Raw genomic sequence first — 26288 nt, 5'->3', positions numbered from 1 at the left:
GTTGGTATTCAAATCAATCCCGAATCTACTACCTTTTTCATTGTACTTTATCAAAGTACCAGATGATCATGTGAATCATGGCTACACTCGTCACATTGTTGTTACATTATAAATAAGCTATCAGCTTTTTTTTGCGTATACCAAATTGCAAAAACACTCGTAATTATTTTTCTTCTGTTTTCTTACATTTTACAAAATTAAAGATTCCAGTCGGATTTGATAAGTTAGACTGTTAGAATAACAAAAAGAAGAAATTGAACAACAAAAAATTTCAAACTTCAATTATTTTATTTTTCGTCAGTAGCACGGTGTGAACGAAAACGTAAACCAAGTTATTATTTATAGCATGCGCTAATGAATGTGAAAACTGACAAAGCCGAAAACTTTCGAAACGTGCACGAAAATAATAATTGTAATAACTACCACGGCCTAATCCAATTGTACGTTCGAAACGGATTTTTACAGTTTATTTTTAACCTAATGTTATACGGCAATATAAATTAAATGTTATAACATCGTAACCTAAATCTAACATTAATTAAATCCTAATTAGCTAAAATCGACTTTCTGCATACAAAGCAATTCTAACCGCTTGTCTTTGCGCTGTGTGACCTACTTGCGGTGAAATCGACACTTCAGTAACACAATGATCGATAAATGCCGTGCGTGCTTATCAGAATTACCGTACCGTATAATGAATGGATCAATCCTTCCAAAAACTGCATGAATGAAAGGTACAAACCTGTTAGTTATGTTTAAAGATTAAAAGAAAAAGTTAGTCATCCTTGGTCCACGGCGTAACATGCGGCCGTCTGTAAGCTGTTACTTCTGTAGTTTTTCATTGTCAAACTTCATTACCATGAAGCTAATAAACCTGTGCCATGAAGTGTTATTTAACACAAACCATCTGACGTATGTGTAATTGGCCTACAATTAATTTAGTTTTCTTCACGCAAATAAAACTGGTTTCAGAATAACTTTAGCAATGATTTTATTTTGTTTTCGTCTCTTCTATTAATGAAACCAGTGAATAAAGATCACTGTTATTGTGAATATGACTTTAAACGATTGGCTGCCGCTATATGCCCAGCTTGCTGTAGCGTTATGTGCAGCGTGATATACTGATATGAAGTTGCAAATGACTGCTTTCACCCGCGTGTTACTCTATGACTTGGTGGTGTATGACCCAGGTGAATTTAGGTGACGTACGACATATGTTAGACCAGGGGTGTCAAACTCAATCGCACCAGGGGCCAAAACTCAAAACTTATTTAACGCTGCGGGCCGTAAGGATAAAACTTAATTGAACGTTTCGTGACACGAGTACATGAATTGGAACATGCAGCGAAACAACACCAAATTTTTGATGTTTTTGACGATTTTTGACTGAGCTATTTTTGATTATTCTTCTCTTACATCATCATGTTTCATTCATCTCCTTGCAAATGCATTAAAGAATTAACAAACTATAAAGAAAAAAGCAACCCAGATTACAAGCGTTAGAATAAATCGATTTATTCTATCGTATGGTGGGCAACTGCTGTAATGTGCGATTTGTTATAATCTTGTTTCTTGCTTGAAAAAAGTACGTTACATTGTACAATGATCTCGCGGGCCGGAAATAGTTCAATGTATAAAATAGCATTGCGGGCCAAGTTTTATTGTAATGCGGGCCGGATGTGGCCCGCTGGCCGGGTGTTTGACACGTATGTGTTAGACACTCAAAACAGTCATTAATTTAGGTATTGTATATTGGGTTTTCTAAACTGGACAGAGTACTAAAACAGTTACCGTTTTGTAGTATTTTGCACGTGTCCAAAACGACGTGATTATGTGAAGCAGTGTACTTGATTATGTATGTATTGCACGGCAGACAACGAAAAAAACATGATCAACTAAATATACTACTGTATTTCAAGGGGTAATTTACTTAATGACTTTCTTCGTAACGGTCTTAATTTGAAATCATCCTAGAAGCCGTTTAATTTGAACCCCTTTCTTTTATTACCTATGTTATATCAGTTGTTGAAGCTAAGTAGCCTACACGTCCTTCTCAATTGGTTAATTGCCATGAGTTACAAGTTAAATTACAAGAATGTTACGTACAACCCATGTTTGTATAGTAAAGTACTATATCAAGCTTGCACAATATACGGCCCGCGCAACCTTTGAATGCGGCCCACGATGTAATAACGTTTCATTTTTTCCTAATTTGGCGATGTCTCTTATTCAACTGTATCGCATTGTATACTCGTTACAATGGTTACACCAATGTTAGTATGCTGCCCGCGAAAAATAGTTTTTCTTGTTGCGGCCCTTGTACCATTTTCAGTTGTGCAGGCCTGTACTAGGAAAAAGGTACAAACGAATTTTTTAAACCGCCATAACTAAAGAGTATTCGGTTCATAACAGCATCAAACTTTTGTAAAAAGATATACTTTAAAACAGGTACGTTTACGCGACCGGCAATTATGATCTATTAATTATCTTTCGATATAACTACTACAGGCTACTGTAGTTTAGGATGCTGTCATATTAGGTAATCATTAGTTATTGCAACGACTGAAGTTTTTCATTAATCTAGTAAGATACTGTAAAATGTACCGTAGCATCATCTAACGTCAGATCGAAATATATAGAACGCTACTTGTGTCACGTGGTAGGTTGCTGGGCAAGACAAGGAGACAGCTTTCAGAATAGAGAGAGAACGTGATAGTCTACACATTCGTCACGCTTGTGTTGGTAACCACGTGTTTCACTGCGGCCGGTTTGTGTGGGCAGTAGGGATTTGTCGCGAGGACGATTATTCGGGTTCGTGCGAATCCGAATATAGGTTAACCCGAACGAATCCCGAATCTATTTGTGTCAGCACCAAATGATAAATTTTTATCAAAAAGTTTCCAAATCTTGCTTGTATCGTGACGTAATTACTAGAAATGAACGATTAAATAGCGATAAGAAAAGTAAAATCCCTAAGTAAATGATTTCTGGTAAGAAACGTTGACTCTAGTTTAGCTTAGCCAGGAAAATAGATCATCATTTCATAATAAAGTCGATAAATTTGTAAGTAGTATAGTATTCGTGTTCGCCCGAATCTCTCACAGAGGCAATATTCTGCGAATCTATTCGGGTTTGGGTTCGTGTTGACCCATCCCTAGACTGTGCAGTGTTGTTTTTTAAGGCGTTTTGAGGGACCGAAACGATCTCTTGAATTTCTCCAACGGTCTCTCAAAAACTGTTTTTCTGCAACTACAGCAGAAAATTAGCAATTACCGTTATATGCATTTCACATACTTAGAAAACACAACTGCGGTCTCCTGAAACTTCTTAGCGGTCGCCAAAGTTAACCCTTTATAAAACGCTGTGTGTGTGAATTAAGGCTCGATTACCAATATCTACTAACCTATCCCGAAACATAGATTCCAATTGCCTGGCATTTAACCAAGGGCGTTATCTAATTTAATTTGTAAATAGTTTGTTTTTAGTATGATCACCAACAATCCAACATCTCTTTGTCGGTATTATCTTCGGTAGGATTTGTTTATCACATCGCTCGAATGACACTTAACTATTTTAGAGTTGCAAAGTTACGCTAGGTTTGTTTCATTTGCTACGGTATTTTTAAAATAGGAAGGATACTCACATTTTATAACGCCTTATGGCACATTAGGTGTTTTGTGAGGAACGTAGTGATCTTTGTATGGCAATTTAGCAAGTAAGGTTGCGCCGTTGCCTACAGTAGGCCTATGCGACACAGATTTTAAGTTTGTAATACCTATGACTCACTTGTTTGAGCATTTGCTGCTGCAACAATAATATGTTTGCCTATTGTTGCTTTAGTAAGTCGAATGCATTTCCTATTTACAGGTTTTTGGCAACTATAACGAAATAGAAACGTTAATTTATAACCTGAAATATGAACACTGAAATACTGATAGACCAAGCAGAGAGCATGTGCCAAAGGGATTACTATCAGGTTCTTCAAAGGCAGGGGATTCTACCGCCAACTAGAAACAAAGACCCAGTAAATCCGCCGTGGACCGCTGTCGAATACGAAGCCATGGAAGCGGACACAGCGAAATATTTTCTGTTTTACACGGCCATACTCAAAGCCCTGAAGTCAATAAAATCCAATAATGTACCTTCCAGTGTCTCTTTCAAGAACGACTTTAAAGTTGATTGCATGGTAGTAGGTGCCGGTAGGGGAAGGCTGGTTGATTATTGCGTGGATTGCTTACAAGAACTGAACATAAAAGGTACAGTTCATGTTTTAGAAGTGAATCAAGCTGCCAACACTTACCTCAAAGAAAAATTTCAAAGCGTAGACTCGGTGGTGGTGTACAGTCCTCTGCTTGTCCGCAGCACGGAAGAGATGCTGTTGGCCATGGAAGCCAACGAATGCGATATACGTTTAAAGGAGCTCAACTCGCAGAAGAACATTTCTTTGTTCGTGTCGGAGTTATTTGGTAGTTTTGGTGACAACGAGTTTGTCAGCGAAATCATCTCAACTTGTGTCGGAATGTTCGGCAACAGAGATGCAATATCAATTCCCGTGTCGTATGGGACGTACTTGACGGTTGTAAAATCTGACCACTTAAAAGAGTACTTTCAAAAACAAGAAAACTCCGGTATGTTCGTTCTTGGCCTGCCTACAGACGCTGAATTGATATCCAAAATTTATCCAGTTTATTCCAACGATTGTAAAGCGAAGTGTGAATCACTAACGGGAAAAGCTAATATTAAATTATTGCAAAATTACACAATGAACGATGCCTGTGGGCTTGCTGGATATTTTACCGCAAAATTATTCGATGAAATTATTTTGGACACAAGGCCACAGCAAGGGAGAAATACGTTCTTTTGGGAATCTGCCTTTTTTCCTTTTAAAGCAGCGAAACCTTTCCGTGTCAATAATAAAACTGAGGGTGATATTGTATTTGAAAGAACCTGCAAAAAGATTAGATCGGTCGCTGAACATGTTTTCGACGTAAAACAACCTTTGTTGAAGATGACCTACGAAGTCACTTTGGTTAACAAAACAAACAATTTGGTTGCAACTGAAAATAACATTTTTTGTTATCATGAACTGTATTTGTAATGTTTGCTGTTGTCGGTAACAAAGTGCGCAATTGTCAAAATTATATCCTAGTTTGATACGATTTCTAAATTATCAACGACTTGTGTTATGAATTACACGAGGTTTTGGTTTGTAAATGGTTTGTGATTGACTGGTATGACTTAGTGTTCGTAAAGGTTATTTAGTTCTACGGACGTTGCCAAAGCTTAATAAAGTAAAGATACAGCCAGTTACCTATTCGACGTTAGGTTCGGCATGGCAATAAATCTGTAAAATCGCTGACTCAAAGTTATAACCTACCTTTAAAAGTTAAACAGCATTCATGTTCAATTTGACGAATATTTATGATGTAATAGAAGTATATCTTGAGTAATATAGAAATGAAATACATTAAGAAATCTCGTTGAAACACTTCAAATACGTGTATAGCGGAAAGTACGAAGCAGAATTGGTACAAACGCGCGATTCAGTATACGTGATCACTATGGCAACCAGTTTTTTGACCTAAAAATTTTAAATTTTGACCTTAAAATTTGCAAATTTTGACCTAAAAAGTCTACATTTTGACCTTATTTTGACCTAAAAGTTTACATTTTGACCTTATTTTGACCTAAAAAGTTTAAATTTTGACCTCATTTTGAAAAACGCTATACTGATAGTCTCTACACTGTCTACAGCAACTTTCTAATCTAAAGCTGCATTTAAAAATGACAAAATGCTTTTCTAGTGTTGACTTTTTTTTCGTTTCTGCGTATTAAGATTGACAACTTGCAGTTTCAAATGCAATGACGTCACCAAACGCGCTGAAAAGCCTTCCCTCTCTTTGTAGCTTGGGTTCTAAGTAAAATTTGCGGGACTGATACAAGAAAAGAGAAAAACGGAAGAATAATATTACAAAATGGTTACAAAATTACAAGTTTAATAGATTTTGACCTAAAAACAAGACCTAACGAAACAATTTGACCGTATTTTGACCTAACGTAACATTTTGACTTTATCTGACCTAATAACTTCTATACCACACGTCGTACAAAGCTGAAATTTGTTTTGTACTTGTTTCATAGCATTCTGAGCAGGTAAAAAAAAATTGACCATATTGACTTTTGGTTGCCCTAGTGATCACATTCGTGTACATTTTACAATTTCCAAATATTCTAGGAGTGATGAATTTTGGCTAAAACATGCTAGCCAACGTAGGACAGCAACTTCGCGTTTCAATCTTCCCAACCCTACATATAAAATAAACATAGTAAAGTTTAAATCGTTGATGGTTATCGATCGTCATCCACTGTCGTCCGTTGATAACCTTGATAAATAGGCCTACTTATGTACACTGGGCGAAGGCTACTTAACACAGTGAGCGTTTATGTGCATGTTGATGAAATATATATCCTGTATAGTTACGCTGTCTAACCTGAAAGAAACCTTTGAATGAGATTGGTTCGTTTCCTTGCTGGACTTTGCAAATCGGCGTTGTACTATCACGTTCAGTCGGGTCAGAGTTCAAGTACTCCTCGGCAGCTTCTGGTGCCTTCGTTTTTTCTTGTTCACTCGAATCCTTTCCTAAAAACGCGATTTACAATATAGTAAGCCGGTCGACAACCATAATATTACCCAGTTACCCTACAACGTGTGTCAAGTCGCGATTTTAAGTGGTGTGTCATGTTAATTCCATAATGTGCAACAGAAAAAGCGCATGCCCATCACGTCCTTAATTGGGTACATTTAAAGTAGACCTTTTTACGTTATACAGTAGACTATTTCGTTAAGGCCGCCCTATTATTATTATTACTATTATTGGCTTTATTGTACAGCAGTGGTTCTTAAACTGGGGGGCGCGCCCCCCTTGGGGGGCGTGTAACATTCATAAGGGGGGCGCGAGAGATGACAAACTGTCTATTATTATATGAGCTATGTCTAAACATGCTTACTTGACTTTCGCTATAGGTTCATTTTTACTAAAATTTTAAAGTGTGTCACCATGGCAATTGTATTTTTGAAATTTGATTCTGAAATACGTCAATTGTTACGTCATAATATTTGGTGTCTCTCCGCGTTGAAGCGTATTGTTTTCCTTTACTCATTCATGCAATCCTAGCTCGACTAACTGTTCTCTTTTAGCGCGACCTGTTTTTCTCACAACGGGGGGCGGTGTAACAAGAAAAACTTTTACAAATGTATCACTTGTAGAAATACTTAATTTACACTAAATGCATTTTCTTTAGTTTTACAATAATGATGTATACAGGAAACCAGATGTTTTTGCTACTAACCTGTAAATATCCGATCAGCTTACGACGTATAATTTTCGAGTCATTAACGATTGAAAACTTGTGTGCAGTGTCGGCCACACATAATAAAAATAGTAATGTCGCGCACCCGGTTTAAATACGGTAAAACCAACGTCAGCCAACATTAAAACCGTAAAATGAAGTAAAACTTAAATTTAGTATTGATTTAATAACCAGGTATTTTAGTAATTAAACTAATTGTATTGAGTGGAAAAAAGAGAAAGTATGACCAAAATTATGTGACGTATGGCTGTATAGATACCACAGTGAACGAAAAAGTCGTACCGCAATGCGTGATATGCTTAGAAAAGCTAAGCAACGACGTTTTGAGACCAAGTCGTTTGCAGCGTCATCTTCATGAATATAAAGACAAAACCTAGGAACAAACTTGACTGTGCAGCCGACCTAAGATGTGCATTATCTTCCACAAAGCCTCGAATTAAACGTTTGGTTTCCCAAAAACAACTACATCCTTCTCATTAATGAAAGTTAATTGAAAATAAATTGCTATTTTGTTTAATGCTTTTTTATTTTGCAATGAGGGGGGGCGCGAAATTTTTAGGTACCGTCAAGGGGGGCGTGTGCCAAAAAGTTTAAGAACCCCTGTTGTACAGCATCCATTTTCAACTTGGAAAATTAAGCATGTGTATCAAAGTTAACATATGACCTTACAAGAGCTGCATACCGTTGGAATATTCTTAACATTTTTCTACCATGTAATTTAGTCTAAGTTTAGTTCTAGTCTATAGCCGATAAGTAGTGATTGATAAGTATCCAATGATAATGTGGCGGTTGGCGTCCTGCCACTGTAGAGTTATCACTCCGCGCAACAATTATGACGTCACAAGAATGCAACATTGCGCATAACGCTCCTCAGAAGGGGAAGACACACGATCTAATTGAGCGGTGAATGAAGACAGACGAGATGGCGAAGCTGTTTGCGTGATTTATACTTTATAGTATTGTCTCACCGTGGTACCCATTAAAAGTATTGCTAGTTGTCTCGTGTCACCATTTGAACGCTGTTTATAATATACTCAAGTTGTTTTGTTATTTCCTTGTGGCCAGACTATTTCGAGTGGCTAAGTTTTTTTTAAGTGTAGCAGTGCTCACTGGGAAGTACAAGCCTTCTTAATTTCTGATTTGGAGTCAGATAGCTCTGTCAGTCTTTTGACCAACGTTTAGCGGAGGACTCCAGAAGTCACATACGCCACACTGGTGAACACTAAAGTCATATATACGTCACAATAAGACAAAGCAGATCAACCAGTATGATCAGCCTAATTACTTATATCGATGTAGCCCTAGATCTTACCGATCCAAACATAAATACAAGTCCAGGCGTCAAGAAGCATCACATTGTCCTGGTTTAGGTCATCTTGAGTCCATTCACCGACCACTTCCTCAACTGTGAAGTTTCCTGACGCATCGCAGCATTCAAACAAACGAGCCGGCTTCACTTCAGTCTGTAAGGAATTGAATTCAACAGTCTTTACGTCTATATTTGCCCAGCGTTTTATATACGATTTATCCTACTGTACTGTATGTGGGCTACGCAAAGAATAAACTAGCCTACTTATATTATGCCCAAAATACTGTAAATAGTATTTCGGATGTGTCCTTACTGAAAGAGATAATGGTTTTACGCTCGGAAATGCTTAACAGCAAGGTGGAAATACAGGATTACATGCACTATCCACTATTTTATATTTGTTTCTTGCTAAACAGTAGTCACGAAAGCGTCACAATTTGTAATCGCTTTACATTTTTACGTAGTTCAGGCACCAGGTCATTAACTTGCCTCATGTCTGGGGTCTGAAGCGTAATCTGCTTTTCCACCAAGTGAAGACCAAAAGGAAGACGGTTCTTCCCCTTCTTCGATCCTGGATGGCGAAGATGTTCCAAGAGTGGAGGTAACCTCGCTTGCCGCTGATATCTCCGTCTCTGATGCGCCTATACGATGGTGTTGTAGTTATTCTCGTCACATGATACATTCACAATGAATTGATATTTACTTTCCATGCAGATAAATTATCATGATTTTATTTATTTGTTAACTGATACTGATTAATAGCTACATAATACAGCTATTACTAATCACTAGACCTACTACTAATAATTATCAGTACTAAGTATACAGGCGTTAAAATATTTAAGTCATTACAGTGATTCTTTCATGCTTATTTAAAATTTAGATCGTATTTGTATGCAGTAAGCTACAGTTATATTACAGGTTACATTTATTTAAATAAAATTGTAACCGCTTTGTTAATATATTTGCTTTTACTGAATTAATAAAACTTGTCTCAATCTGCAGGCAACATCCTACAGTATAGATCTAATTTTACCTTTGCCGCACCACACAGAATTTCCGTCAGGTGTGATAAGAAGAAAAGCGTCGTTGGAATTTAAGTTCGATGCTTCAGCATCAACTTCTACCGCACGACATCTTCCCATAAATCCCGACTTTACATGGAAAAGTCTTTAAAAACAAACAAGAGTTGGCCTATAGGAAGATAAAAGTGCAACATCGAACTAAACTGTCTCACAACAAAGTTGGTATTGTCATCAATATCAGTATTTGACGTCAATATTAGCTATAAGTCAAAAAGTTAACGTCTGATACCAGAAAATTCTTGCATATTTTCACCTTAAATTTACGCGCAGCTAGCATAAAACAGGATTATTTTCACTCGGTCTAAGCACAGTGGCACGGCACACTTTACACAGAAATGACACAATTAGATGTTACTGTATATTCGCGTTGGAAAGTAACCAACCTGGCGTGGTAACAGACAATGATGCTTCTGGTGAACCATAACCTGACGAGGCGAGTAGCAAATTTTTATTTTAGTCTTTGTCCGAAGTATGTCATTGTTTTTGAGGTAGTTATTTTAGTTTTGAAAGAAAGTGGGCATCAATAATAGGCTACACTAATTACAATATTACATGCCTTACTTTAAGACGAACTTATTTTTGTCTTCCATTTAAACAAAGGAGATGGCATTGATCGCCTATGATTGTAATGGTCTGAATTGTGATGTTAGTACAGTAATTGTTTTCATTGGAAAGTTGCTTCGCATGTGAAATTTACATACTGACTTGATAAACCTTTATTTTTGATAACAAATCATAATCAGCGTTAGAAAAAATATTTGCGACAAAAATAGTTAAAAAGAGTAACATCACAACCAGTTGAGCTCATGGGAGAAATTACGTGTGGGTGCAATACCAAGGCTACCGTTAAAAACGGAGTTTTAAGAACTTTTCAAAATTCTTCCTATACATACCGAGTATCAGCAGCGGATGTTTGTCCACCGGCCCTTGAGGTTCCTCCCATGTTGACAATCATCGGTTTTCCACCGAACAGCATCAACATGTGTGGGGGCTCCTTTCCTTGCGTAACGCGGATCTGATTCAGAAAAAAAAACAGATTTTATTCTTTTTCTACCCACCATCACGATTAGGGAGCATCTATAACGTTGTCTTTTTTAGTTTAGTTGTGGGTTGCCTGGTCAAACCACGTTCCTTCAACATGTGGTTAAAACCTTTACGGTTATGCTATCCAAACATTAGAAGCATGTATTTACGTTAGCTTACACATGAGATGTAAGATAACCAGATGACATGTAAAGAAAAATACAGGGTCATTTCAAACATGTACCTTACATAGATAAAAACATAATCTTAAGGCAAATAGCTAGTAACATGGTGATTCGTTTGCTGATACCTGCGTCGCCGCCCCATTGCACTCTTCACCATCAGTTTTGATAGTCAAGATTGGAAGAGCTGTTACCTCATCTTTTGTGGCTTTGGAACCGATCCAATAGTAAATGATATAATCCTGCCGACTTTTCTGCTTGTAACTGTATAGCACGATGTAGCAATCTCCGCCGTAAAACTGACCATAGCTGTCTTTCGAAACCGCATTTTTATTTATCCCTTCAATGCGCCAAATCTGCAGAAGGTTGACTTGGTATTATCTATCGTTAACCACTAAAAACCGTTCGTTATGTGGCATTATTGATTACCGTTAAGTTCTCATTTAACGATTATCCTTTTAACACATGTTGACATAAAATTTGAACAACCCCATTGAAAGAACTACCTGAACGTCACCTGATCCATCATCAGGAAGCTGGTATTTGGCGGCCAAATCCGGTTTCTCATGAAGTGTGCTCGCATCGAAATCAACTTTGGCCACCTTGGCTATTTTGTTTATTGACCATACCTCACCTAGTCCCTTCTGGGAGTCAGCATCAGTCCAGTCTGTAAAGTGATATAGCTTTGGATTACTGTTTCACCAGGCGTTGACTTTTCAAGTTTCCAGCAGCTTTTACGAAATTGAATAGACGACTATACTGAAAGGCCTTATACAAAGTTGACATACACTACACCACACTTTTCAGCGTATTTACTTCTGAAGAGAATTTTAAACAGAGAGGTTTCCGCATTTTGCGCCATCACCGTGATCCTAGCATGCTTAGGAAGCCCTTCTTGTTCAATGAAAGAGTCGGCAGTCTTCATTGCACCTTTTCTTTCGCCTGTCGATGCGTCTTTACCTGTATTAGCAGAAGACATTAAATCACTATAGAAGTTATGTTAGTGGGAAGTGTACTATACAAGTACGGAGAATCGAAGATATATCTGTAAAACCTATTACAACAGCAAAAGTTTTAACTTAATGGTGAAAAAATCACGCAAAAGCCGAAGAAATGTGCATTTTCAAAAGAATTCTGTTGTAAATATCTTGTTCATGTTGTTATGTTCAGCCTCAACTTATGCGACTTTGGCAATTGCGTTGAATACAAACGTAGCTGCGCAAACGTAAAAAGAAATGGGAGATTAATCACTTCCTGACCTTTCCAAACATAGATCTGGGCTGTTTCAGCATTGCTGACAATGTATACATTGCCGGACTCCAACATACTCTGCTGGAAGGGAGACTTGTCCGAGACAAGTGACACAACCAGCTTGCCGCTGTCGTCCGACACTCTAAACAGCTGTGAAAATAATTTTTGAATTTAAAATTTACTGTATATGATAGAAATACCAAACGAAACCAAAAATACATTTACTGGTAGCTCAATCGGTCGGCAACTCCATAGCTTAAAACGCCCAACATACGACTACGCGTTGTATAGCGCATAATGTAAAACGATGTAAAAGATGTAAAAGCAGGTGCAAATTAAGGTCTATTTACCTTAATGCCCTTTCCAGATGATTTGACTTGCGACGAGGCACGAACGGGTTCTGGTTCTCCTTCAGCAATATCTCCCGATTGGCTTCCCAGGAATTCCTCCAACTGCGCATAAAATAATAGAAGATAGTCAGAACTCAGTAGGAGAAGGATGCTATAGGTCAAGTGAAATTCTAGTCGACAACTTACCCTTTGAGTGGAGCCAGAAAAAGCAATGACCTTTGCTTTACCGCCTCTTTCGTCATCATTAATTCCTTTCGCTACAATGGTCGCCTGAAGTCCCTCGAAACGATTGCTCTTTGGCCCACTCCAAGTGTAGATTTTCTATCGGAATAAATTATTGATTAGTTATTTCATTAGTCATAAATGGATCAATAAATCAATTAAATTAACGATAGTTTTTAACTCTTTTTTAAAACGCTATGCACGAAGAACAGCAAAAGAAAGTCAACTGTATAAACGTACGTGACCCATATCAAAAATAAAGCAGTCCGACTTGTTGAGACTTGACCATTCCATGGGAACGATATCAGCTCTGACTTGGCGTCTTCCCCGTACCCACATCAGCCGTTTGATCGCGCTATAGTCATTGATTTCAACATGTTTGAAGCCAGATGCCACACCGCCTTTCTGAAACAACAGTTTGGTATCACGCAGAGCTCAAAGAGCCAAAAATAAACCGAGCTATTTAAGAAATGTGTTATTCGAGGCCAATAATAAACGCAATCCTTTACGGTTGGTTGCTTTTTCCGCAACGTTAGTTAATGATCGAGTATGCGTTTATTCCGTGGACGCCTTTCTAAAAACCATGAATGAAACGCGACCCAACTTCGACAACATTTTTTTAAATAGTAATAAACTTGTTCTTATTTCAACCGCTTTTATACGTTGATTTTATTACAGCCTTGATTTTTCATTGTTGGGCCTTACAGCTGTAACAAAGCTCTGAACAAAGTTTGATACGAAAACAAAGCTTTTTACAAACTAAAGCAAATATGGTACGACAGCATAAGTTTAAGTGAGCTGGAATTGAAAAACCTGTAATGATGCATAAAAACTGGCCACACAAGCTTGTTTACTGAGCATGTACCTCATATTTAATTGCTGGTCTAAAGTAACCCATGAAAAGTGCCGATTCGTAGCCTTGAGTTTCACGATGCTGGATTGGGGCGCCTCCATACTCATCGTCCAGTTGAGTAGTGAGAATTGCGCATGCGCCGTATTCGTCCTGGCTACTTTCACTACCTAAAATTATGAGCATTTAGCTAGTGACCATCTACTTGTAATAGGGTCTAGAATAGGGTATCTCAACTGGGGGCCACGAGCAGATGTCTCACTGTAGTGGAGAGGGAGTTGTGACCGAATAATGGCCTTGAGCCCAGCCTATTCTAAATTTTGAGCCCTACCCATATCATTGTTAAGGCCAGCGCACTTTAATTTCAAGGCCTGCCAATTTCTATTTCTAGCCCGTCCGTCATATGGAGTTGTACTGTGATCTCTATTACAGCATTTAAAATTTCACATTTTTATTCAATTATTTTCTTTTTGCTGAATACAGAGTAGGAGAATTGTGGGACCAATGAAAAACAAAAATTATTTTGCGTTTTTCTTTCAAAATTTACTTTCCGTCTTACTTTTTGCAAATCAAGAAAACGACTCAAGCGTTTAACTAAATTGATAACCATCTAACATTAACAGTATTAGCAATAATTCTGGTATTGAAAGTAGCCCCCAAATAGTGTAATAATGGCTCAGATTCTCATAATAGAAATGATATAAGTGGTGGTATAAATGGTATACGCTATAGACTCTGTAGTATAGACTATAGAGCAGGGGTGGCCAGAGTGCCAGACCTGCTTCATGCTCGAGCCGCATATAACATATTCCAGTTTTAAAAGAGCCACAACACAAACACAACAAAAAACACGAATTTATTCACTCACAAAGAAGTGTAGCTATTGATTAACATTAGTGCTAAGTGGTGATACTATGAGTCTCCAACTGGGCTTCACCAACTCTTTTTGCAATTATTATTATAACCGTAACCAAGACTTAAAACTAGGTCAGCCCTGACGTACAGCTTCAATCTGACAGTTTACTTAACTACAGTGTACAAGTTCGCACACTTCTATACAATAATGTACTTTTTGGAGTGTAATTTGATTATTACTAACGATGAGTCCATTGTTAATACGTGTGATAGAACGCATTGTTTCATAATCTGATCAAACAACTCGTCTAGACCGGGAAAATTGCATGTCTAATTCAACAATGCTAATTCATTAAAGAACCGCAGTTTGGCCACCCCTGCTATAGAGTATAGACATTGAAACGATCTGGGCTCAAGTCTTCATTGGGTTGGGCTCAGAAATTAGATGTGCTGGACTATGGCCTATTTTGTGGGTTGGGCTTGAGCCCATCATCAGATCACAACCGCTGCTGCACTGGTGAGTTATGGTGTAATAGTTGGGAAGACGAAGCAAAGCAGGACACAAGTTTCTCACGTTTTTGTGCTTGCTGTGCAAAATTAACGGCATGAAATTATGAAAACTACTGCATACGCAGGAGTGAGGTAAAAGTGTTTTGCAATCAACAATGTACATGTTTACATTGATAAGCAGGGGGGCACGAATTTTAAGGGTCACTGTAAGGAGGCCACGAATCCTGAAAGGTTGACAACCAGTGGTTTAGAAAATCAATGCACATTGGTATGAAGTGCAGATGTGACCAATAGGAACGCTTTCCTTCGAACATTTAACCGCTTGTTGTTCATTTTTCGCTAAACGAAATGAACCGCGACCGCCCCTAAAGTTCATAACAGAAGAATAACCTGTAAATATTTAAACTACGCGCGACTATATTATCAAAAAGCGCTAATAAATTTATGGCCTCTGCAACCTAGCAACGAGAGGCTTTGCTGAGAATAACCACCCAAATGAGCCTGATTATTCTATTACGAAATATGTCTGATGGCCTTTGTTTCGTAGAAGTAACTACAGCTTGAACGGGCTGAAGGTTGGAATATGTAAATTTAGAGCTTTTGAAGTTAGATGCAATTACATCAAATCGTTAAATTTCCTGAGACGTGTCACGCTTCGAGAGGAATTGCGCACAACGTGTTCAGGTTGAAGCTGCCAATACCGAAACACATTATAATAAAATAAGTGATAACTGCCAACCCTGAATCTTACTATAATTTCATGTAATGTATATGCAATGTGAGTATAGTGCAAGACTCCATGGCGTCAAAGATTTTATACTGATTATTACTTTGAAGTTCGTTGGTGTGAGACGAATGCCCCTAGGCGACCCGGATAAATTTATCTTGCTTGAGAAAGCACTTAACTGACCTTGTATAAAAGCATACAGAACTCCCTTGACGCTGCGTCACTTTAAATAAATACTTAAATCATAACCACTGATCGTTAAATTGAATATAATTTGAATACGCAACCGGTTTACGTCTTATTAAAGCGTGCTTGATACCAGTCAAAACACATTCTACAAATTTACCTATCCACATATGAAGGTCGTATACAACGTTGCCGTCAGCATCTTTCGTTTCATTCATGACGATATAGGAATCGCCAGTAAAAAAGTAGCCATAGTTGTTTCTCGGAACTGGTACTTTTTCAAAGTTCTCAATTCTCCAAACCTGCAATAAACATGCAAGTGAATATACAAAAGCAAACGCAATACGTGTAAACGCCAGTCTTTTCTTGCTGCAAAGTGCAAAAGTAATGTGACGGTATTACGCGATAATATTCATGGGTCTATAAACGGAAGCTATCGTTACTTTAACAACTGTTTCGTACCTGTAGCTTCTGAGCACCAAGCACCATCTTCACAACAACTAATTAATCAAACTAAAGCGATAGCGTGACTTAAGAGTTGACCTGCCAGTACATAAAGCAGCCTTTATTTGCGTTCAGGGAGGACGTTGCTTAATCCATCAAATCACCACGATCCTAGCGTATTATATATATTAACAGCAAATAACATATATCGCCTTCATTACTTATTTTAAATTAACTGCACACTAATTTTGTGACGGATTTCCATATTTGGCTTTCGCCGAAATGTATCATACTGATACTAGTTAACACAAAATACAGTACAAGCTATTTATTGCTGCCGCCAGTGAGCTTGGCTTTCAGTAGTTGACCTATAGTGTACCGGTATAGTAGTAACTTCGAAGTGCAGATTTTGTCTGATATGATATGACTTTCTGACTTCTCCATTAACTGAAAATTGGGCAAACAGATTATATCAAAGACTCTTCTACGAACCAAAGAAAACTACAAACCAAATTAATGCAGAAGTGTGAGAACAACTGATCACATGAATTTGATTTTAAACGTAATGTGTCGACTTTCATACATCTCGACCCTTCATCCACAATTTCCTATACAATAACTCACTTCATTGACGAGTAAGGCTTTTTGTACAGTTTAAATAAACTTAAGTTAAACCTCAGTCAAATGCTACTCCTTTTACGCTTCACCAAAAACAACTAGTTTGCTTCAATCGATCCCATCGCATTGGCTTCGAAGAGGACATTAAAGAGAGAAAAGAAACTAGTGTTGTAGCAGCTTGCTTGAAAGTTTCAATCAATGCCGGTTGACTGTTGAATAGAGAAAGTCGTAAATGCTCACTGCTCGAATACACTTGGTAAATAAAACAGGAGGTACTGTTACTACTGTACAGTACTGTATATGAAAAGTTTATGGTCGCGAAAAGCAGCATATGAAGACAATATTTCCGCTGCTTCTCATCTCGGATTCCTGCGTGTATTCAACAAAACTTTACTAACCTTAAACCTAATGAAGCCTGCTCAGCAAGTATGTTATCATTTATAAGGTGCTGCTATTATGCTATCAAGCTGCCTACGCCAACCTGCAAATTGAACTCCCACTCTGCATGATACTGCAAAATACCATTTGTAAAACCTCTCGCATTCATAGGTAAACGTAATCGTTGTATAAATCTTAAACCATAACAGGAATTACGTGACTCAGGCATCACTTTACTTCCTGTGATGTTGTTATCGGCGCATGCTGTATACATTTGCAAACGAAGTACATTTGAAATGTCTATGCGTGGTTGGTTGGTATGTCGGTATCAGACGCGTGTCTTTTATATAGCGTTTAACTATTATCTACTTTATTCCAGTCTGCTTTATTCCACTACTTTATGTCAATGCATTTGTTTATATACCATGGCTCGTTGCATGAGTATGACTTCTGATAGTACGTGAAATGTCGTAAAATTTAGAAAACATGTCTATTTCACTCGCAAAATGTTATACATTATCATGCTGGTTGAATCGGTTGAATTACCTGGCTAGCTGATCATGCCCACTCTTCAAATGGGCCAATTCAATCTGCATCTCATCGAAAAGAAAAACTTTTTATCGAAATAAACATCTTATCGAAACGAATACATATTTCTACTATTTAGCCTATAAAGTTTAAGTTTCTTTGAAATGCTTTCACCACAGTTGCTGAATACTGAATAGTAGTTACCACACCATCATGCACTGCTTTATAAAATTACAGTAGGCTACTTGGCACAACACACCGAAAACCATTGTAGGCTATCCTCGATAAGTCTCTTTTTATTTCATTTTGTGACGTATACGATCCGGTTATTTGCTAATCTTTATACTTCACATACAAGTCCAAACCATTTTGCCATACTTAAGAACAAGTTCGTATCTGGAAAGATCGCATTAAAAATAAAACAATTGCGGTAGGCAAGCCCAGCAAGACTTCTCAGCTGATTTTACGACAACATGTGCTACAGATTTCGATTAAAATTAACATCTTTCATAATGAAATCTTATTATTGTATAGGTCCAATTTACTTTATGGTGCGCCCATAATTTATCGAGGTTCAATCGTGTCGAAGCTTCAACGTTCAAACAAAGACTTTCCTGTAAGCAAAGAGTTTAAAGATAAATAGTGTTGCAGTGTGGAGAAGAAAATTTGTTCTTCTTAATAAATAGGCTACACAAGCATAGATAGCAGTTGGGTATACACGGAGAAGCTGTTTTTGAAAAAATGAAAATGGGCAAATTCACGTCTTCTTATATAGAAACTTTGCTCCAGAGAGGTTTTTAGAAGGGAAAAGACGAAGTATTAGCTTCGAAAAAATGTCGCAAAACAATACGGAATCGCAAATAAAGTTATGTGACAGCAATATCATGAACAACTGTACAACATTTGTATAGCTTTTAGTTCAGCCAGTGTCTGTTCTGAATCTCCTAAACTTTCTTGTATGTCTTTGCTTCTTAATCGCTCTGAATGTTTACAAACATAGAAAACAAATATCGGTAACAGCTAAATTTTTCGATGGATGGAAATTAACCAAACATAGGATAACCAAACGTAGGATACAGTACAACAATTTTCCGAGGATCTTATCAGTCTTAAGTTGCATTGGTTTGCTGGTTGGATCTGTACTGAAGTGGTTGCGGTTTGTTCACTTCTGATTTTACCAAAAGTATTGCACAATTTTGATCATAAACATTGTACCTGTTTTAACAACGATATTTTATTGTAAATCTACTTACCTTTTTGCTCATCCGTTGTTACGAGCACGTCGGTCTAATGTGAGAATTGCAAAAATAAATGACGTAAAAAGTACTGAGAATTATCAAACGATGTTTCATTCTAAGCTTGTTGGCGGCAGTTATAAATTTAATTCCTTTAAGTGTGGCTGCAATTTTCTCTGTGAGTTTTTTTCATTCGGTGATCTTCGATTTCTGTGCTTTTCTGCTCTTTGTGTGCAGTATGTTAGGTTATACCGATAGGAAATTTAGATTGTATTCTTGGTATAACTTGTCTTTGGCGATACTGTTTCAGCGACTAATGGACGCTCGTCGATTAACAATGTACCAAAAGTTTGTGGATCCAACGCTGTACGTCCTATCTCCGCCACCGTACTTTCGTAATATAGATAGTTTTTAGTTGAATATTTGTGACATAACTTGGCAACAGGCCCTGCATGGCCTATACTCTAAATGTGTGTTGATCATTTTATTTGTATTAAACTGACGTTACAAGTAATATCAACAACGATAAGTCGTATTGGAATTGCAGTAGAATTTATGTCCATACAAACGATTGTTGTATGTTCTGTCGGGTTATCTTTATTTTGTTTCAGTGCTTTTTAACCTCTGGGTGACAACATAAAAGCAGTTGGATTTGCGAAATAGATTCATTAAAGGAGAAAAGAAAAACTTTTTTGCTGCCATCAATTGCCAACAAAGTTGATTGTTGTTGAAACTATGTTTTAGAAGTTTGCAAATAGCCTATTTAACTTTTTATTTCTGTTGAAATTTCAAGCAATAAAGCAGTATCAAGCAATAAAATCTTATGGTGTTAACTTTTAACTGCTAAGCACTTGTTTATTGCTAACAATAATTACATTTACGCTGACAATAAAGCAGGTTAAATTTTAACAAGGTTACAAGCATTTCAACTGCACCTACGTCGCACGTAGGCAAACTAGGTTGATCGATAATTTAGTTAGGAAGAAATTTAGAAATTCTAAATTTCAAAAGCACATCCTGACACAAATCTTGCAACGAAATAACTAGAAAAAGCTGCAAAGAAAGTCATAGCAGAATTATTCATTTTCATGATAACCTATCACATTGCAGAATTGCTTATTTTCGCAACTGTGCTGTTCCTGAACCTCATTAATAAGTTTCTCAAGTCGCTAAACAATTGATCTGTCTAATCATTAGATTAGATTCTAATGCAACCTGTCAACGCATTTTAGTGCTTTTTGTTTTTAACTTAACCAAGAATTGAAATCGAAAGAATTGAAATTTGTTTATCATAGTGATTCTTAATTGTACAACACTAATAAACTAATATTTGTCTCGTTTCTTCCTCACCTCCAGGAGTTTAGCTCCGAACTGAGTGTTTTAGTGTGCACAATGATGGGCTTTGTCTGCGGCAATACTCGTTCGATGTCATTTTCTGATTCAGAAGCGATATCATCCGCTTCAAGCAAGGTGTGAGGTTAATTCAGCATTGGTCTTTATTTTTCGTGAATTGAGAGACACTGCTGTCTCATCGGTCTCACATGCCTTAATTTTAAGAAATGAATGAATTCCACTGAAGTTTAAGTTAAGCCGAATGTATTGGTTTCATCGTTGTAAAATGTAAATGTAAACTTACCACAATCTAAACTCAAGTCAATCTTAAAAAATTGTAGGCTACTTAAAGTTACTTTAGTTGGCTAAAATAACTTTTTAAAGCAATATTCAACTGCTTTACAAAACTGTATACAAGAAGTTAGTCATGTTATACACTTTTTACAGTGTTTGAAATTATGTCTTTTTCGTCCCACACTTTCCCTTAGATGGGCTGGGCTCAAGTTTTCGATGGGCTGAGCTCAAAATTTACATGGGCTTCAGATCACAGCCGCTGTTGCTATTATGAACTCCAGTAGCTGTAAAGTTCTGAAGTCAAAAGCCTGGTAATCTGGAAACCCGCGCAAATTGACCTAACAGGCTAATCTCCAGAATAAGGGAACATGGGTGGGCAAAACTCGTTATTAAAATAAACACTCTGATAACCATCTTAATTACTAATTACAAATATGTAATGTTTATTTATTTGTAATGACTTTACAACCATATTTAAGATAGTTAATGGTTTGTGAAAACATGATTGCGAAATATAAATGAATGTTCCACTTCAGGAAGCATACAACTCTTACGTTTTTATGAATGTAACGTATTTCGAAACGAGCGTGAACAATTCCAGAAATCCAGAGTCGTGACATCAAAGATCAAAACACATTACAATCCAAACAATTTACATCTAACGATTACATGAAATTTTGATGCAGACGGCCCGTATTCAGAAATTTGTAAAATAACAATGAAAAGCTCTTAAAAGAAAATCAACGGAAATTGCGAAGTTATGCATATTACGTGCGACGTATTACGATCTACTCAATATGAAATTACAGTACAGTACAGTAATAATTAATCAATAGGGAAAGTTACGGTACATACTTTAAACAGTAAATTACAATACATCGAGTTTGATACGAGTAACGAATCGAATTATCACTAAATGCAGGAATGATTGTCGAAGTTGGTATTGAGGCATTTGTTAAGAAGCTAACAAGTTTGGGAAACCGCAGAAAGCATATAAGAATTGTAATTGAATTTAATCTTGATTGAAAACAATTAAGAATATACATCACATATAAGTTTGCTATAAATGCACGCACTGAGATACAGAACATATGCAAGTAAGTCCATAGAACGGTTTTTGGTGGCAAGAGATACACACATTTTATAAAAACACTTGTACATGCGTGTTGTTGCAGAAATCGCCTGACTGAGGGCAAAGTCCGTTAAACGTAGACAGAGCGTTTGCTGAAACTAACATATAATTTCCTGGATTCAAAGTACAAACGTGAATAGACTGATGTTAGAAAACAATAAAAATTACTATACTTGCTTAAATCATGGATTTCCATAATTCTTTGTTAAGAAAATTGTTTTTGAACTAATACTGTAGCATAAGCATAACTAACATCTGAAAAGTATTCGATCAAATTGCTTACAATTTTTACATTTAAAAACTTACGTCAAAACAACTTTATTAAAACAAACCTTTTGACAAAATATGATAGCCTAATGTGAATGTAAATATGTCCATAATACAAGCAAGGCAAAATGTCAAAAGTGTATATCAGTAGCAAAGCTTGTCAATACAACTTTATTAAAAAAAAACAATTTAACAAAATATGATAGTCGTTGAATGTAAACAAGCCTGTAATACATACAAGACGAAAAGGTAATAAAATATCTTTTAAATAGTTATTCTGATTAGGCTATCATAAAAGCGAAAATTATATTTTCAGTGTTATTTGCTCTGTAAGTTGTTAAAAAAATTTGCACAGCAAAGCATTTTATACCATGTAAGTAATTAACCACATAATTGCATAATGGATTGCCTAATAGAAAAAACTTAACAACCACACATTGCATAATTTCTGCGTAACTTACCTAAACTATCATATATAAATGCTTTATAGTTTAACATAATTGACAAAAGACAGAAATGAAACAACACAATCCTTATGATGATGCACTACACTACACCGTGTCAATGCACTATTGATGCACTAATTGTCACAGTTGTTTCTCAAAACATTCTAGCCTAGCTTTGTCCAACCGAAATACTTTATTGGCAAAAAATATACGTCATTAGTTCAACTTGTGCCGTACATTGCCATCATGAAAAACTGGTATCCAAGACTTACACTACTAACCACACAAACTCAATACTAACAAAACGCAGAACAACGGACGTTGTGATACTCAAGCAGTTTGTACATGAATAAAATAATAATCAATGATACACTTTCATACGTATTTAATACACATATACTTTGCATCTAAAATACAACGATGCCAACACCGGTTTTTCAACACAGGTTTTTTAGCCAAATGCATAGGTCTTAAAGCTTTAGCATTCCACTACTGATTTTGTTGATGATTTCTGTATTGAGTGGGATGAAATCTCTGTTCTTGTTGTCAATGACATAAAGCTTATCTGTTGTCACAACATCTGGGTCAAATCCTTCATTTCTCAAAGCAACTTTTCGTTGTTTAAAGGTTCCAGTCAGCTCTAACTCAGTCAAAACTCTCACAAAGATTGGTCTTGCATAGGAGGGTAAACTGCTGCAGACGTGGTCATAGAGTGCTTTTGTGTCCAGTTCCTTTCCTTCATCTAAGACCAAAGCCACCATACCAGCCCTTCCATCACAGCCTTCAATTTTAACGCCATATGTGTTGGCTTCTTGGATTCCAGTTAGCATCACAATTGTATCACTGACTTCGTTTGTAGAAACATTTTCACCTTTCCATCTAAAAGTGTCTCCAACTCTGTCACAGAAACTTACACCGTAACTATCATTATACATAAGTAGATCACCAGTGTTGAAAAACTTGTCTCCCTTCTTGAAGACATCTCGTAGAATCTTTTTCTCTGTTAAGCTTTTGTTACCTTTGTAAGTTGAAATAGCAAACTGTGGCGTAACTTTGCCTATCAACAAACCAGGCTCGTTAACACCAACTGACATGGCATAGCCACTTCTATCTCGAATCACTTCCTCAGTTTCAGTATTAAACTTCACAATTCTTCCAGGGCCCAGTCTGCTGGTAATCGGAGTAAAGGTACCGATGCATCCAAAGTAGTTAAACAAATTAACAAATGCTACATTCCCTTCAGTGGCAGCGTAAAACTCCATGACATGAATTTTGGGACCAAAACGACTAAGAAAAATTTTCCATACATCTGGTCGCAGACCATTTCCTATTACCGCTCTCACGCTGTGCTTTGTATCGTCGGGATGAGGAGGTTGATTGCAGACATACCTCAGTGTCTCTCCAATATACTGCACTATTGTAACGCCAAACTTACGGCAGTCTGGTAAACACTGACTAGCAGAAAACTTCTTCCTCAGTGCCATGGTGCTGCCATGTAAGAGAGCACCTCCAACACCGATCAATGCAGCAGACGAATGATATAAAGGTAAAGATGTGTACACAACATCATCTTTTGTTAGAGAAGGTTGAACGAAAGTCATCAAACAACTTCCTCCCCAGCATTTGCGGTTATTGACCTCTACAGCTTTAGGTAGGCCAGTAGTTCCAGAAGTGTATATGTAACAAATAGGATCGTCAAACTTACATCCAGTAATCCAATCTGGCTGGTCAAAATTCTGACATTCCACCACATTAGCAAATGAGTCATATTCTTCATAATCATCACCATATACTAAAACTTTGATCTCACGATCTTTCAAATCAGCATCAATCTCTATAATAGCATCAACCAAAGCCTTGTCCTTGCCGACAATTAAGGTTTTGATTTCAGCAACATCAATGCAGTGAAGCAACGCTTTTGACCTTAGGTTGAAATTAAGAAATGAAGTAATTGCACCAGCTCTTATGTTTCCAATCCAAATGGCAATAAAAGCTGGTTCATTCATCATCATCAATCCAACCTTGTCTTTTGGCAAAATGTTCAAAGATCTAACAGCTCTAGCACAGCGATTGGACCATTCATCCATTTGCTTGTAAGTCCAAACTTCATCCTCGAATAAAACACATCTATGATCAGGAGATTTTCTGGCATTTTCCTCAAGCTTTGTACTAATTGTAATATTTTTGGACCTAAATTGCCCTATCATTTTCAAACATTTGACCAGCCTCCGCAAATATTCAATATCTCTTGGTATCCAAGGAAAATAAGATTTCAAGAATTGCCATAATACAAACATACCAGCTGGTATTGCTACAAGATATGGCAAGTAGTTAACCATTTTAGGTGTTTAACTCAGAAAAATTACGACTAACAATTTTCAACTCACAGAAAATAACGATTACAAGGCAACAACCTGAAAGCTTGTGCAAATATAATAGTACATTGTTATCAACTATACAAATCATAATTTCTGTGGTAGGTACATAAAGTTCTATTATACCGCTGGTATAAGCATAGTAGCCTAAACAGTTACTTAAGCTAATTATTTAGCAGAAACACAAGTCTATATAATTTAAGTCACGCACTCAAACCTAACATAGACTAGGCCCAAACTGGAAAGTTTAATAAGTGCGAGGGGGATTAAAATTAATTGCACGTATAATGGTTGATTGCTACATTTGTTGTGCAGGGGATTTCCCACCCAAAAACAGCAAAATTTTCCGTCTGGGTCTATAAGCTAAATGCAGAGCAAATCTGCAACAGACTGATAGATGACTAATCTTATAGGCCTGTGACATTACTGCCATGAATTGATATCAACCTCTTACTGGCTTCTCGTCTATAAACTGCTGTATATACTATGCAAGTATTTTACCTTTTTCTAAGCTCCTGAGGGCATGCATAACAATAGCACGACTACTGACCTTTGAACATTAAGTCATTTAGAGATTTACTCATTTCTATTTAAAAACAAGCCATATTGGACTTTGCACACAATCTTTTATCTTAATAGGCCTAGTAATGCAGCATACCACTTCTGAACGTTCTTGTTACGTATGTCAGCTTGTTCTTGTTACGACACTAGCACAAGTATGTCAGCAATCAGCATATGCCAGAATGCTAGCAGCTGCCAGTAAAATGTATTGTACCGACTGACACAATTCTTTCGTCCCTCACATTGAAGACTAAGAATAAAATGAATAAATGAATGGCTGGCTGGCCACCAAAAAATGTTTTCGACTTTTTAACAACTTATGTCGGCCGTTGGGGAAAACTTCTCGTGTCGCTAGCTGGCGGTGAAGCGCAGCTTGATTTATGGTGAAAAAAAAAAACTGAAAAACGTGCTCGTTAGCTTCCTTCCTAGTGCTTGCATTGCAGTTGTACTATAGCGTTAGTTTGACTTTGACGGGTGGTTGTTTACCGGTATTAAACTGTTGGATAACGCTTATCTTTACTTCACTAAGTTGGGCGTTTATTGTGTCTTGGTATATTTTTCAACGGATGCTGTTGTAGCGTTCGCCACTTAGTCCGCTAGATAACGGCAAGACACCAAAATACCGTAAAACCTCTATTTGAGCGCCACCTCTAATTGAACGTCACCTCTAATAGAACGCCACTTTTAAACAAGAGTTGAAAAATAGAGCGCCATGGCGGTGAAATAGAGGTTTTACGGTATATAGCGTAACGAAAAA

General features: G+C 37.0%; 2 protein-coding genes and 1 pseudogene across 3 annotated transcripts; 1 reads left to right on the top strand and 2 right to left on the bottom strand.

The window, feature by feature from the left end:
* Positions 1-622: 622 nt before the first annotated feature.
* On the top strand, positions 623-5678 carry LOC143453302 (uncharacterized). Its single transcript, XM_076954582.1, has one exon. It carries the CDS (start codon positions 3917-3919, stop codon positions 5096-5098), a length of 1182 nt encoding a protein of 393 aa, XP_076810697.1. The 5' UTR covers positions 623-3916; the 3' UTR covers positions 5099-5678.
* Positions 5403-16543, bottom strand: LOC143453301 (gelsolin-like). Of its 2 annotated transcripts, XR_013115156.1 has the most exons (17): positions 16384-16543; positions 16082-16223; positions 13659-13813; positions 13034-13198; positions 12758-12892; positions 12572-12673; positions 12230-12371; positions 11787-11930; positions 11477-11637; positions 11099-11326; positions 10659-10780; positions 9717-9850; positions 9170-9321; positions 8684-8834; positions 6492-6640; positions 6201-6306; positions 5403-5560 (listed from the first exon to the last, which is right to left on the bottom strand). XR_013115156.1 is itself a non-coding variant. In XM_076954580.1 (16 exons), exons 1-16 carry the CDS (start codon positions 16408-16410, stop codon positions 6292-6294), a joined length of 2124 nt encoding a protein of 707 aa, XP_076810695.1. In that variant the 5' UTR covers positions 16411-16543; the 3' UTR covers positions 6108-6291. The 2 variants fall into 2 exon arrangements, 1 of the variants encoding a protein (XP_076810695.1); XM_076954580.1 differs by lacking the exon at positions 5403-5560 and having other exon boundaries at positions 6108-6306.
* A 4638-nt stretch (positions 16544-21181) lies between these two features.
* Positions 21182-25042, bottom strand: LOC143451990 (long-chain fatty acid transport protein 2 pseudogene; annotated as a pseudogene).
* Positions 25043-26288: the final 1246 nt, after the last annotated feature.

This window comes from Clavelina lepadiformis, chromosome 4 (genome assembly GCF_947623445.1).
Source record: "Clavelina lepadiformis chromosome 4, kaClaLepa1.1, whole genome shotgun sequence".
Classification (NCBI taxonomy): domain Eukaryota; kingdom Metazoa; phylum Chordata; class Ascidiacea; order Aplousobranchia; family Clavelinidae; genus Clavelina; species Clavelina lepadiformis.
Note: the sequence above shows the minus strand (reverse complement) of the source record. Positions and strands in the feature narration are given on the sequence as shown.